The sequence below is a fragment of the Gymnoscopelus braueri genome (assembly GCF_963280865.1).
Source record: "Gymnoscopelus braueri genome assembly, chromosome: 18".
NCBI classification, from domain to species: Eukaryota; Metazoa; Chordata; class Actinopteri; order Myctophiformes; family Myctophidae; genus Gymnoscopelus; species Gymnoscopelus braueri.
The window spans coordinates 37877901-37893701 of NC_137618.1; the positions used below are offsets into that span (position 1 = coordinate 37877901).

Sequence of the window (15801 nt, forward strand, 5' to 3'; positions counted from 1 at the left end):
AGTAATTAAGCAAACAGCCTTGCTGTTGGAATTAAAGAGAAAAGCAAAGCTTATGTTTTATTTATTTATTATTAAACAGGAAAAAGAGTTTGACGTTCCAAGGTTATTTGTCAGTGGTATGTTATGTAGTAGAGAGGTGATTGAAGTCTTGTTGTGTGTGTGTGTGTGTGTCGATAAAAGATGTTTCTGGTCAGGACGCAGAGAGGGATTGGAGGAGGTTGCTTTGATATCCATCATTCTCTCCAATGAAACTGCAACTCTCGTTTGAATCTTCACATTCTAGCTTTTCAAATTTCTTATCCAACGCCCGATCGGGGTCGTTTATAATGGTGCCGGTTTGTTTCATCTTCCTGAAAGCTCTCTTGGGTCACACAAACATACACGGGCATCAAAGGCATTTCAAGTAGCCGGGATTAATTGGGGAGGGCTTAGTCACTGTTTGACTCTGTTCATCTGTATTTCCATCACACCCCCAGTGGCCGACGCCATCTGTCCCTCAGAGAGTTTGACCTTCCAGCCCAAACTCACTGGATTAGATCAAGGAAAGATTGGTTCTTTATCGGATGTCCATTCCGATGTGCTCCAACTTGAAGGAATCGCACATTCCATCAGGTCGGATGGAACAGATTGGATCGCGCTTGTGTTATGTGATAGTGTGTGTGCGTGTGTGCGTACGTGTGTGTGTGTGTGTTTGTGTGCGTACGTGCGAGAGTATGTCTGTTGATGTGTACACACGCACACAAGCATGCGTGTGTGTATTTTCTACCCAGCGTTTTGTCTCCCTCTCTCTCTCCCTCCTCCTCTGTCTGTCGACTCATTCACCATTTCACTGGCGTTTGCCATCTTTGACCTCACCGAAGCCAGCGTCATCGCGAACAGCGACTCACAGTCCGGTCGCGGTGCTGCCTCTTGAACGTCGCCCCGACACGTAGACTCGCTCGGGAAGAGGCCATATGTTTAAAAGCTGTCACACCCGAGAAGATGGAAAGGTTAGATGACTCCTGTCCCCGAAGACTAATGTCCTGGTGACTGTTCTCACCCCCCCCCCCATCCCCTCCGACACCCGCTAGCTAATGCATTAATCCGTCTGCCCGCCGATTGCAAAGGGGGGAAAAAAAGGAACGCAATGATCGTCCATCAAGTCCGGCTCCGGGCCCCGGGGCCTGACGGCGAGGGAGTAAGGCTTTCATATTCATCCGGTTTTATTGTCCCTGCGTCGGCCCGCCACCCAGGGCAGACAGTTATGAGGGGAGGGAGCTGGCTGAGCAAATAAAGCCACTTGTAAGCAGGAGGATAAATGTCAGTCACTGACAGACCCTCGCTGTCACCCAAGCCTTTTCTAAGTGAGTAAATAAGCTCACAGCTCACACGACTCCCCCAGCACACGCGCACACACTACACACACACACACACACACACACACACACACACACACACACACACACACACACACACACACACACACACACACACACACACACACACACACACACGCTCTCTCTCTCTTTGTCTCTGCTTGCCCCTGAATCATATTTAGCCCCTCAGTCTCTTTTACAAGCCTGCGCGGGGATATATTCATGATGTGGGAAATGTTTACCCGCGCGTAATGATCTTCATTTGGAATTTTGGAATGATTTACGCTCAGCGCTAAACTGTTTGAACTGAGCGCTAGGAGCTCCTGTTTGTGCTGTTATAGGAGCGCATTGGCTTCAGTGAGAGCCGTTTTATCCTAATCTATCATCACTCCGCGGCGCGTTCTTTATGGTCTACATCATCTCCTCTTTCTTTAATGGTCCTATTTTATAGCTAGAATAAGTCACTTCTTAAAAGCATCTGTCAATTGTCGCTTTACAATGCATCCCACTCTATTTCTGGATGTTCTCCAGAATAAGTATAAAAGCTGTAATATATCTGTGATGGGGTTAAGGCCAAATCATGCACAATGAAACCTCATTCTCACACAAACGTGTCTCCTGATTGAACCAGCTCACTCCCGCAGGTTGTAGTACTGTACGGACTGAAGTTATGCCTCAACGGCAGTGGTGGAAAAAGTACTCAAATGTTTTACTTAAGTAAAAGTATCAATACTGCAATGTAGAAGTACTCTGTTACAAGGAAAAGTCTGGAATTCAAAATTTACTTGAGTAAAAGTACAAAAGTATTGGCATCAAAATGTACTTAAAGTACCAAACGTAAAAGTACTAACATATTTGAAAATAGCAGATCTACAAGCTCACAACGCGTCGTGATGCGTTGATGCGTTGATGCGTTGTAGATCGGCTATTTTCAAATAGCTTAGGTATAAAATATGGATAAAGTGGTTAATGTATGTTATATAACGTAATAATTTATATCTGCAAAGTAACTAGTAACTAAAGTGTTCAAATAATTCTAGTGGAGTAAAAGTACAATATTTGTCTCCGAGATGTAGTGGAGTAGAAGTAAAAGTACTGGAAATTGGAAATACTCACGTAAAGTACAAATACCTCAACATTGTACTTAAGTACAGTACTTAAGTAAATGTACTTAGTTACTTCCCACCACTGCTCAACAGCTGTCCTCCTCCGTACCTCTGGCCTCTGTCATTACCTCACCATCTCCCCTCCATTCTCCTTTCAGCCTCAAGCTACGGTCATCTTTACCCTGATCCTTGAACAGTGCAATCTTTTTCGAAGCGGCTTGTATACCTCTTCATTTGCTCGTCAACATACCGTAGATACTCGTGAGGTGTCCCATGAAACTGCTTTTTATAATGACTCCCAGTCTCCCACCCAGCCCTGGCTGTTAAGACCCCTCTGACACTGTTTAGTGGACGTGATAAAGTAGGGTTTAATAGGTTATACCATTTTAGGACTTAGGAGGACCATAGCTTTACATGTGTATACACACACACACACACACACACACACACACACACACACACACACACACACACACACACACACACACACACACACACACACACAAACACAAACACAAACACACACGCGCGCTCGCTCACGTAATCTTGAACTCGATAGAGGGTGTGTTTACACGAGATTGTGAGAAAAATGACCCTGACTCCCCTCTGCTCGTGTCTCCGCCTCCGAGGCTCGGGCTGTTCGGCCATTAATCAGAGGATAGACATGCAGAGGCTCCTCCTCCTCTCCTCGGACCGCCCTTATATGGCTTCAACATCAGCACGCCACATCACAGAAGCTAAACGCATAATTGCATGAGCGCAAACTAGAGAGAGAGATGTGTGTGTGTGTGTGTGTGTGTGTGTGTGTGTGTGTGTGTGTGTGTGTGTGTGTGTGTGTGTGTGTGTGTGTGTGTGTGTGTGTGTGTGTGTGTGTGTGTGTGTGTGATAATAATAATAATAAAGAGGGGTCTTGTATAAGCACATGTATATACTGTAAGATAAATATTTATGAACTGTGAGAGAGAGAATGCCAAATATCAAATGGACTATGCAAAGGCAATAATGTGGGGTACAAAACTTACTCCTGGTACATTATGGGCAATAAACTATATAAATAATGTATTGCTTTCTTGTGACTGTTGCTTGATGAACATTTCTAGAAGGCAACATTTAGTTGCACATGTACCTGTTAAAACTGTCTTCAGTTTCTAAAATGTCAGTGTGATTTGATTTGCTATTGATAAAAATGCTGTGTATAATGAAAATGTTGTGTAATGCTGTGTTGTGAATTTGTTTTTGGAGGTGCCACTTGACATTTAAACCCCTATACTGTAGGTGTTCGAACAAACACAATGGTCAATTTGAGCGTGTGTTCATTCTCTTCAACAAATACCTGATCCCATTTGAATGTAGGGCTATGTCTGCCAATTTCTTGCTGGCCTGTAAGCATACAACACACAGTATATAGGGTTTAATAAGTATTTAAAACAAAATGACTGTCTTTAGTCAAGGACTGTTCTGGTGTTGTGCATAATATACTGTATAGAACGCCATATTGTACTGTAGCAGCAGTAACAGCAGCAGTTATGTCTGATGATGAGTCTTAACTCTAGTGTTTCCTCTATAGACGACATCTCCAGATGACAGGGACATATGGGCCCAATCAACTCCACGCACTCTAAAGCTGCTGCACTCACTCACCAACTTTCTCCACAAACTTGTGTGTGTGTGCAGTCTCACAGCCAGAGCCATTCAGCATCTTCCAGCCACATTAAAGTTTAAAAGGAGATTAAGGTTTTAAGGTTTAAATGTTTGATGACTGCGTCCATAATGAATAGGGTTATCAGTATTACACCCTAATGTTATGTATGCCTCTAACCACAGCTTTGATATCTTGGCTCTTAACCACTTAAGCCCTATAAAATTGTTTTGAAATAAAAGTCAAAATAGCCTTGTAGATCTATTTGATTTTAATTTGTTTCGAACATTTTGTAAATGTTTCTTTTGCCTGAATGACATGCCCAAAATACGGACACCAGGGTTAATGAATGTTGAAATGATCCTTTAATGTGAGGGTGTGAACTATTGTTTCTTGGCATTTTTGGTGGAAATGAAGGGGTTGAACAACTACAGTGAACTGTATATTTGTGACATCATCCTTTCCCACTCCTTTGAACGCGGAAAGCCATCAAGTGCGTTCCAACACTTCCAACACATTTCTAAGCATGTCCGTCAAGGTATTTAAACCAGGCCCACCGTTTCTAGCCATTTACCCCAGTTAACCGGGGCGACTGCTGCGATATTGTGTACTACACAGGCAAAAATATGGCAAATCCCCTGTGCTCTAGACTCTCTTCATGTGGTGAAATCCATTTAAAAGGGTCGCGCTCTTGGTCGTACACAAGACCGACGTGCAGAGGCTTTTTATTTCTCACCATAGGACCCCCACACCCCCTCACACCCCCTCCCCCCCCGCCGGGCCACTTCCCCTTGCCTCCCCATGCTGACGCTTGGAAATGGTTTTGATTTGTGAAGGCGAGTGTCAAACAGGCGCTGTGATTCGCGCTGCGTATGCTGGACGGGGGCCTGTGTTTGACTTGGTCGTCAGGTTGTATTAGGGATCAGTGGGGCTGACTGGCGGTCCCGGACAGCTTTGTGCCACTCCGCAGGAGACCTCCAGAGTCATGTATGGCCCAACGTCCCGCCAAGCGCAGCTGAACTGCCACCAGAAAGCTTGACTGACTCTCACTTCTTTTTTTCCCCATTATAACCTTTATTTAACCCATTAAGACCGGGGAATATGCATCTGTGCTCATTTTAAGATTTCTTTGGCTATTCAAAAATTGCAGATATACAAGCTCATGCCGCGCTATGAGCTTGTAGATCTGCAATTTTTTTGTAGCTCAAATCTTTGCTTCTGGGGATTCTACAAATGTCTTCTAAATCTCTAACAGTTTTTTGAAATTATGTTGCTATAATATCAGTGGTGCTCAAAACTTTTCCATGTCAAGGACCACCCAAAATGATATGTATTTGGCCGCAGACCCCCATCTCAAAATATGTTGTTCCAGGGACCCCCCAGAACCACAGATCGGGGGTTAAAAATGTTCGCTTTACAACATACATATTAAAAGATTTGCACAACATTTTCACGACAAAAAAAAAAAAAGCAGATCTTCAAGCTCGTATCGCGGCACTCGGTGCCACGATACGAGCTTGTATATCTGCTATTTTTAATGACACCGATGACACAGATGCGTTCCCGGATTGAATGGGTTAAACACGAAAAAGCGACGGAGCACGTATGATCTTTTTTCAGCAGTGACCTGATTTAAACCGCTTGCATAGAAGCACCGCTCGAAACTGCCGAGTACAGTCCTGACCTCGGAGCAGCTGTGGGCTGCTGGAGGAACTTGCTCAAGGGCGCTTTAGACGGTACTCCAGCAAGTGGAGAATTTACCATACAATACAACGAGTGTGCAGTTCACTGTTGTTTGTGAAGCACAGCGGCATTCACCCACGCAGTGAGCACAATGTACTGAATCTATGTCGATGATATCGGCCTCTATTTATGTTTTGCCTGTTATATTTAATGTTATTATACACTAACAAGAAAACCGTCTGCTGTAGATGTCATGTCAGGACATTTCTCTTGTGGTCTAAAGCCTGATTTATACTGGTTTGCGTGCCGATGTCGCACACCGAAAATAGCCGATCTACAAGCTCACAGCGCTTTGCATTAACCGATTAATTGATAAGCGGCGTTTTTTAGGACCAAAAGGAAAATTCTTGTCCGAAACTGAGTGCAGAAACATTAATTGCCTTGATGTATATTACATTAACGAGCGTCAACGAGCATCAGCTGGACACAGACACACACACCTCCCCTCTGCAGTGCTCTATAGATGGGTTTCCGCGCGACGTCATCACAGAGCAGAGTGCACAATCTGCGCATGCGCGGGGGAGAACGAACCGGAAGCGCCATTCACTCTATTGTTATTTTCGGGATTTAGATAGGCATAATGCTGCTATTATAGGCATAATAGGCATAATGCTGCTATTATATACAAACAGATCCAACTTCCGACAAATCATTTTTATTGAGTAAAGAAGATATTACAAACTGCATCATTTAATCTACTTTCATTAAACCTGGTGAAGACCATTTATTTTATGGGTAATAGGGTATAGGATATTTTTAGGGTAATAGCGCCCTCTACAGGCTCAACCCGCCACTGCGCGCGCATCATCCTCTCATGTTTACAAACAGGAAACCCATCTATGGAGTCTGTCTCATTTCTCTCCAAAAGCCCTTGAATATGATGAAATATGATTAAGGATTACTGTAATTATGGTAAACTCACTTTTGATATCACACATACCATACCTATAACTTTCACTAGTCCCCCCCCCAAAAAAAATAGTTTTCCCAAAAAAGGCATTCGAATTAAATAAAAAATAAATACATTTTTAATTAATTGAAAATCGATAACTTTAGTCGACTAAATTCTTAACGGTAGTTAATCGATTATAAATGAATTGTTAACATCCCTACTTTGCATCATGACGTGACGCGTTGTGAGCTTGTACATCGGCTATTTCCGGTGCGTGACACAGACCACAACCAAGTATAAATCAGGCATGATGGTCTGTTTGAGGATGCTGTAGTTAAACTACTTCTGAAGTGCAAAGTCTCCTTCTCGCTGTCTTTGTTTCTCACTCCCTCTCTCTTTCTCTTTCCCTCAGCACTCCATCCATGGATCTCGAGTTTCTCCCAGCCCGGTGTGAGAGACTACTCCCAGCTTACCCTTGACCTGACTAGGAATGAGCTGATCGTGGGTGCCAGGTAAGGGAACTGTAAATTCATTCAGCCTTTCGCCCCTTCATCCGCATGCAGCCCGCGGCGCTGACAATCGGATCACTCACACAATGCGGTTCTGTAGGCACTGATCGCTTTTTAAGTACTCCACTGAGGACTCGCCGGATTGAGTCAAGCGTAGGATTTGGCAGAGCGAGTGGATTTTGGAGGAAATATCAAGCCCAACAGAGTCTCTGTGTGTGTGTGTGTGTGTGTGTGTGTGTGTGTGTGTGTGTGTGTGTGTGTGTGTGTGTGTGTGTGTGTGTGTGTGTGTGTGTGTGTGTGTGTGTGTGTGTGTGTGTGTGTGTGTGTGTGTGTTTGTAGCTGCGTGCGTGTGTTGGCTTGTTTACAGGCCAGCAAGAAGTCAGCAGCAACCTGATTTGACATTCTAAAAGAACACAGCACACACAGCGCACACAGCACACAGCACACACACAGACACACACACGCATGCACGCACGCACGCACGCACACGCGCACGCACGCACACACGCACGCACGCACACACACACACACACACACACACACACACACACACACACCTTTGATGACTCAGACCAAAGCTGAAAATAATATCTTGCATTCACCGGCGGCCAATTACGGTCTAACATTTCACTGGCACTGGTTCTGGGTGACACCGGCCAAAATTGCCTGTCCCTTTTGTAATGATTTTTTTTTTGCATTATTAGGCGAAAATCTTTGTGTGATAATGACTTCTATAATTATCATATAATGCTCACTGACTCACTCCCCCTGCTCTATCCTCTCTCCAGAAACTACCTGTTTAGACTGGACCTAAGTAACATGTCCCTGATCCAGGTAAGACAATCAGTGCATTCTCTGCTGTGCTGTCTGAGTGTCCTATACTCGCTTTGTCCGTCTCTCTCTGTGTGGGACTGTCTGTCTCTGTCTGTCTGTCTGTCTGTCTGTCTGTCTGTCTGTCTGTCTGTCTGTCTGTCTGTCTGTCTGTCTGTCTGTCTGTCTGTCTGTCTGTCTGTCTCTATAGTACATGTCTGTCTGTCTGTCTGTCTGTCTGTCTGTCTGTCTGTCTGTCTGTCTGTCTGTCTGTCTGTCTGTCTGTCTGTCTGTCTGTCTGTCTGTCTGTCTGTCTGTCTGTCTGTCTCTATAGTACCTGTCTGTCTGTCTGTCTGTCTGTCTGTCTGTCTGTCTGTCTGTCTGTCTGTCTGTCTGTCTGTCTGTCTGTCTGTCTGTCTGTCTGTCTGTCTGTCTGTCTGTCTGTCTGTCTGTCTGTCTGTCTCTCTCCCCTGTTGCTTGTGTGGGTGGTGTATTGAACGTACGTGTGGTCCAGACTACAGCATCCTCCAACATTGTTCTTTCCTTCCTGGTTGTCCTGCCCCTCCCCGATCCAACACACATACACACACACACACACGCACACGCATACGCACACACACACACACGCGCACGCGCACCACCTCCCACTGGGCATGTGCAGCTCAGCTCAGCAGATGTGTTGTTTATGTTGTTGGCACGGTGACGCTATGCTGCATGCATCACTTTGACAGGAGGCCCAGTCAGAGTGTGGAGAGGTTTTTGCGATGAGATGACTGTGTTTCCCAAACAGTTTGAGTTTTGGACTGTTTGAGTCTGTGTGTGAGAGTATATTATATCGCTGTCAGGTGGAAACCTTGCATTTCCCCAAAAAACGCTACTTTTCAGGAAATGGAAACAAGAACAGTGTGTTCCGATGGACCCAGTGTTGTTATTATTTAGTCACAAGCCCTTGTTAATACTTCTCATCGGTTCAATGTATGCATAATACCCACAGGCAGACTTAAACCACTTTCAAGTGAGCTTCTAGATGGGTTATTTTCTACTTTCGCATGAAACTGTCATAAGATGAAGTGCATTTTATATACACATTCATTTATGAAAAAAAAACGATGAAATATGGCGATACAAGGTTTCCACCCAACCGTGACGGTTGTTTGCTGTATATACAATTGCTGTATGTAGATATCATGAGTCCGCTACCAGAGAGCAACAGCTCATTTATCCTTAACCCATTAAGACCAGGAACGCATCTGTGTAATTTTTTTTGATATCTTTGGCTATTCAAAAATAGCAGATATACAAGCTCATAGTGCTTTTTGAAAAATAATTAAAATTTGTGAAAATCTTTGAATATATATATATATATATATATATATATATATATATATATATATAACATTTGTAACTAAAATCTTTTCTCCTGGGGGGGTGTCCCTGGAACAAAATATTTTCAGATGGGGGTCTGCAGCCAAATACATATCACTGATTGATTGATTGATTGACATTTTTAGTAGGCAAAAAGAATGTAAAACAACACAGTTACATTTATAATACTTTTGTCCAAAAGGTCTGATCAAAAAAGTCCTTGCGGACTTGTTTCCGTTGGGGTCCTTGGTATTAATTTCATAGACATATATAGTAGCAACCAAACAGTTCAAATATCATTATGGGTGGTCCTTGACATGAAAAAGTTTGAGCACCACTGACATTATAGCAACATAGGTTTTTTTTTTTTAGAAGACATTTGTAGAACCCACAGAAGCAAAGATTTGAGTTAAAATGTTCGCTTTGAAAAATACATACATTCAAAAGATTTGCACAAAAAAAAAAAAAAAAAAAAAAAAACCTGTAAAAAAAAAAAAAAAAAAAAATACAAGCTCATAGCGCGGCACCGAGTGCCGCGCTATGAGCTTGTAGATCTGCTATTTTTTGAATAGCCAAAGAAATCAAAAAATTACACAGGTGCGTTTCCCCGGTCTCAAAGGGTTAACTGGTTTTGAGGCGCTAGATGTCTAGATGTCATTTGATTTGTTGCTTTGGGTGCAGCCCCACAGCACATCAGTGAGTTATGTGTCTGAAACAAACCCTCCATAGGCAGAGCCACTGTGCTATTATAGCCTTGATGAAGATTTGAAAACGGATGGAGGATGTGTCTCTGCTGCAGTTTTCCCTTCTACAAATCAACACGTCTCCTTTCATTTCCCAATAGCTTTCATCGAGCAACCTGGAGATATTAACCACACCAAATGTTAATGTTGTCTATTAGTGAAATGCCATGTTCATTGAAGATCATATCGTTGCTGTCGGGCATAAATCTTCTATATTTCAACCGTGTATGTTTTCAAAACAAAAATATTATTATTACTTTATTTGTAGGACCTTATGTATTGTGGGACATTATGTCTGTACATAAAGCACTACATGCATACATACAATACTTACTCACAAGTAAGACGCGCAAACGCTGGAAGTGAACGCAGCTCGAAAATATTGTGTATTTACGGACTTGTAATCCCTGTTAATTCACCGTGATGAATTAACATTGACATCGTGTGTGTGTGTGTGTGTGTGTGTGTGTGTGTGTGTGTGTGTGTGTGTGTGTGTGTGTGTGTGTGTGTGTGTGTGTGTGTGTGTGTGTGTTTTGCAGGCTGTTGTGCATTTTAATCAGAGCATTGTCTAAATTCCTGTACTCTGGCGCACTCTGGCGGCTGCACACAGGCAGTGCATGCACACAGAGAGACACACACAGAGACAGACAGAGACACACACGCCCCGAGCACGGTTTCTGTCACTTCTACTCCGCTACATCTCAGGCGCAAATATTATACTTTTAATATTATACTTTTACAAACATTATACTTTTACTTACACTTTTATACATTAACCAGCCCATATACATTTCGGCCATTTGAAAATAGCCGATCTACAAGCTCCGACGCATTGTGAGCTTGTAGATCAGCTATTTTCAAAATATTTGTATACATTTTAAAACTTGTGAAATGGGACATTCTGCCTTAATGAGTACTTTCTACTTTTGGTACTTTAAGTACATTTTGATACCAATACTTTCGGACTTATACTCAAGTAAATGTTTTATTCCGGACTTTTACTTGTAACAGAGTATTTCTACATTGCAATATTGATACTTTTACTTAAGTAAATAAAAAGTACTTTTTCCACCACTGTACATAAAGCACTACATGCATACATACAATACTTACTCACAACCGATGTATGGTTGTGTCAGCCATCGACCGGTAACCCTGAGAGTTAAATGAACTGTGAGGCTTTTACTATATGCATCATGTACTGTACATTGCACTCTCTCACTGTCAGTGACTCACTGATGGAGTCACTGTTGGGTCACACATGGATTGTAATTTCCCCTGGAAACTGGAATCGAAAAGACCCTGCCGTTTCATCGAGTTTGGCTTGTTTGCATTAATATTTCACTGGCGTCGAAACGTCTCCGGTATGCTCTTGCGTATTTGGGAAAATCCCTTGACCCTGTTTGGATTGAATTATAGATGAGCTGTACCCACCAGACCAATACCATTTTCCCTCTCTCCTATTACACCGTTTAATTGGATCAAGACAACTTTCTGGGAGTAGTTACGTACGGTAGGATTGGAGGGTTTACACATAATTCACACTCCGCACAAGCCCAGTACGACCACATACTTCCAATCATAGATGCTGTGGCCTCTATTGGTTTCAGTTGGGGTTTAACCACTCTAACCACGTAAAACCCACTCCTTTGTTCCCTATACGGCAAATATCTTCGCAAATCTCTTCGCTCGATGCTCTTCGTGCTTGTAGAGGGGCTATTTTCACTGAATGACATGGCCAGAATAGGGACGCTAGGGTTCAAGTGGTTTGCTCAAGGGCACACATCATCTGTCTGTCACATCATCATCAGCACCTGCTTTAAGGATTTGAACCAATGACTTTTTGGTCGTAAGCTTGCAGTAGGGCATTGAGCACAGTAGTGACAGTCACAGTAGTGACAGAATTTTCCTCATACCAATGGCGGTACTGCTTTACAGCACACATTTTTGCAAATAGTTCCTCACTCTTGAACCCTAGCATCCCTATGCTGGGGGTGAACAAATCTACAAAGTAGATTGGCTATTGTCGATGAAAGGATTATATATAGAGGGAAATACTACAGGCTCTAGTATAAAGCCCTATTCTGGGCAATTTCTTAAAACTTTTTTATTGATTTCATTTTTTTCACTGAGGAGAGCTTGTAGATCGTCTATTTTCGCCATGTGACATATCGTACGATGAAGTATAAGATAGGGTTTAACTGATTAAAGGACAACAGCTACTTGATTCATTCACTGCAGCATTCATACATCTAGCGGGCTTAATGTGGTCTCACAGAGTCCTCTTTCACTGCGGAACAGCAACATGTGTACAGCTGCCACCCGAGTGTCGACGGCAATATCAATGCACGCTTTGTCTGCAGCGTCCTCTTGGTGTTGTTTTGGAGCGAGAAAGTGGACATACACAGGTTTTCATTTGTTTTACATCCCGAGCCACGTTGTTCTCTGCTGCACCACTCTGTTCTGCCAGCCCTCGGACATCTGCATCACACTTGTGTATTACAGTCTTTACAGACCAGTCAGTGTTTATTCTTACCCTTAGGTCATTTTTTTGTGTTGTTTATTCGGCGTCTTCCCCGCAATTATGAAGCATAATATCAGAGTGGTTTTAATTCAAGGTATAGTGATAAACGTATATGTACTGTACAAAGCTCAGGTCATTAGCACAGGTGTGGAGGCTTATGAAAACCTTTTGCTTATTGTAAAATCAAACACACGCACGCAAGCGCACACACACACACACGCGCGCACACACACACGCACACGCACACGCACACACGCACACACACACACACACACACACATTGAATGAATGAACTCACAAATATGAACCAACTCTTTCTTTATAAACCCCTTGGGCATGGACGCACGCACACACACAGACACGTGCGCGCGTGTGCACACACACACACACACACACACACACACACACACACACACACACACAGACACGCGCGCGTGTGTGCACACACACACACACACACACACACACACACACACACACACACACACACACACACACACACACAGATAGGGAGAGAGTCCTGGCTTGCCACAAGCTATGGAGATAAACGAGGCAGATCACTCTTCATTGTTGCCAAAGTGGAAGTGTCACCAGTTATGCCAGAACCCAGATCAATGGGAGCAGGATGAGTCGCCCAGTCGAGAGAGAGAGAGAGAGAGAGAGAGAGAGAGATGGAATAGGGGAATAGGGGAAAAGGGGGAGGAGAGTTGTCTATCTGCCAGCACGCTTGAAAACAGCCAGAGATACCCAGGAGGGAGGCACGTTGGCTCAAGCCCTTTCCTCCCCTCATTGTATAACCAAATGGAAATCGAACCCAAACCTGTCCCGCTTGCCAACACAAACCCCTGCCCCGGGAGATCAAGACCACATATTTCTGCAGCTTTGAGGGTATTGAGCCTATAGGTGCACCAGCCAAGGGATATATTATCCAGAGATAATGACTTCAAACCAAAAACCACACCTCCTCCTCCAGATACTTTCAGCACCACAAACGTATTATCAGCCTCGCCAGACAGAGCGAGACAAACAAACGCTCTCAGCGAAGACCACAAGTTGACCCGTAGGAGCGGAGCCATCTCCCCCGCGGGACTCCGTTCCTGATTTTACTTTAAAATAGAGGTCGGCCATTGAGAGGGGGTGAAAGGGACAAAATGACTCTCCGATTGATTGAAAGGCAAACGGGAGAAGGTGCCCCTCCAACCCCCCCCCCCCCCCCCCTCCCCCGCCCCCGCCGACAGTCACAATGCCGCATTCTCCGCTCTGCCCTGACTCCCCCCATTCATCTCTTTAGATTTGGCCGGGCTATTATCATTGCCTGTAACCGCATACCCCTATCATCCTATCACCACCACCAAAACCCCCCCCACACTTTTAGCCTCTCGACTTCTGTGTGAAGCTATTACCGCCTGTGTTTGTGTGTGCTGTATGTGTATATGTGTCACACAGAGTGAATGCTTGTTATTTTTGTCAACTGTTGCTGCTATGACAGAGCTAAATTAAAGAGCCAGTCCCTCTTCCAGGCTGTCTCAGACAGACCCCAAGCCAAAACAACCGCTGTCTGGCAGAGAGAATGGGGGGAGGGGTTGTGTGAAGGTCTGAAAGGACTTTTCCCTTCTTCTGAGGGACGAAAGGAGCACTTTATGTTTGCCGATTCGTGTTGAGACTGTGTGCTTGTCGTGTGCTATAGACGTTGCAATTTGCAGTCTTTCAGCAGTGTGGGGTTTGTAGCGCGGGCCGTGCCATGAGGGAGGGCGGTGCCAGTGTGGGTTGCCTGATGCCAGAGTGTTAAAAGCTTGGCCCACGACCATTTTGTTCAGGCACCTGAGAGAACACCTGCCATGGCCATTAGTACGCAGGCAAGCGTGGAAGGATAGATGCTCTAGCCATCAGTCAGCGTGGGAGATAGCCCTGGAGACCTGAACGAGGTTTGAAAAAGTTTGACACTTAACTTATCATTTGGGTCCTGGGGGCGAAACTATATTGCTCCACGACCAAACTCCCTGGAAGTGCCGTTCCACTGAATTACGCTTGTTCACGATCCAATTCCGAAGCGATGGCTCTTCTTATAAATACATAAATATCATCCATGTTGTTTTGAAGTGTGCAGTTGCCCAATTTATTTCAAGTGCCAATGGTGCCGTTTGTGTGCCAATGATGCCGTTTGCATTTCGAGGATAGAATGCTCGTGTGAAAATCTGATTTTCACTCTGGGATTACATTAATTATCCAAATACAGGAGCTTGGCAGACTCCTGCGTGAGGAAGAATGTGATCCTTCGGATGTTATAATTAAGTGTAAGCCTGCTGGAGCAGCTGAACCCTGGCAATGTGTGCCTTGAAGGACAGCTAGACTGTCCAGGACAACACCTGGACAGTCCCCCTCAGCCTTATGCACCCCCGGCCCGTATGTTCCCTCAACCCGACGTTCCCTCTGGGTTTACGGTTAGGGTTGTGGTTAGCGTTAACATATAGGGCTGAGGGAGCATAGGGTTGTGGGAACATAGCCATACTCCCATGGTCAAACCATTTCAGACATTGTTTGGGTCTCCAGGGCTATGTGGGAGAGAGTGAGAGAGAGAAAGTGAGAGAGGGGGGGGGGTAGAAAAAAGGGTCTGCACATGGGAGGGGAGATTGAGAGGAGAGTGAGATAAGATTAGAAAATAAGAGAGTGATGGAGAGAGAGATAACAACATGAGGGTATTACATAGAGAAAGGGAACAAGTGAGTAAATGAGATGTGAAAGGGCAGCACCAGCTGCGGGCACTAAAGAGGTGGGAGAGTCTCTGGGGTGTCTGGGAAACATGCATTCTGTCCTGTCCATCTTCTACACCAGTGGTTTTCAACGCTTTTCATATCAAGGTCCATTAATTATTGGGCATTTGAGCCACGGACCACCATTTGATGAGATTTAGACTCTCAGACCCCAAACTTTAGAATATTTTGTTATCGTTGGATGAGATTTTGTCCACAATTCCATGCTGTATTGATGTTAGTATCATAGGAGAGATAACAGGCAAACAAAATAACAATTCTTTAATCAAGTAATGCAGATGTTTAACAATAATTGAACTCTTGAGAGCGTAAAATGAAACCAAATGGACCCGTAAGGGTCCATT

At 44.1% G+C, this 15801-nt stretch overlaps 1 protein-coding gene across 2 annotated transcripts in view; it reads left to right on the forward strand.

The window, feature by feature from the left end:
- sema5ba (sema domain, seven thrombospondin repeats (type 1 and type 1-like), transmembrane domain (TM) and short cytoplasmic domain, (semaphorin) 5Ba) overlaps nt 1–15801 on the forward strand; it is a 227406-nt gene that overhangs the window by 95388 nt on the left and 116217 nt on the right. For both annotated transcript variants that reach the window (XM_080456598.1, XM_080456599.1), the window contains exons 4-5: nt 7148–7247; nt 8033–8078. In XM_080456598.1, the coding sequence (XP_080312724.1) occupies nt 7148–7247; nt 8033–8078 (146 nt within the window). The remainder of the gene's footprint in view (nt 1–7147; nt 7248–8032; nt 8079–15801) is intronic.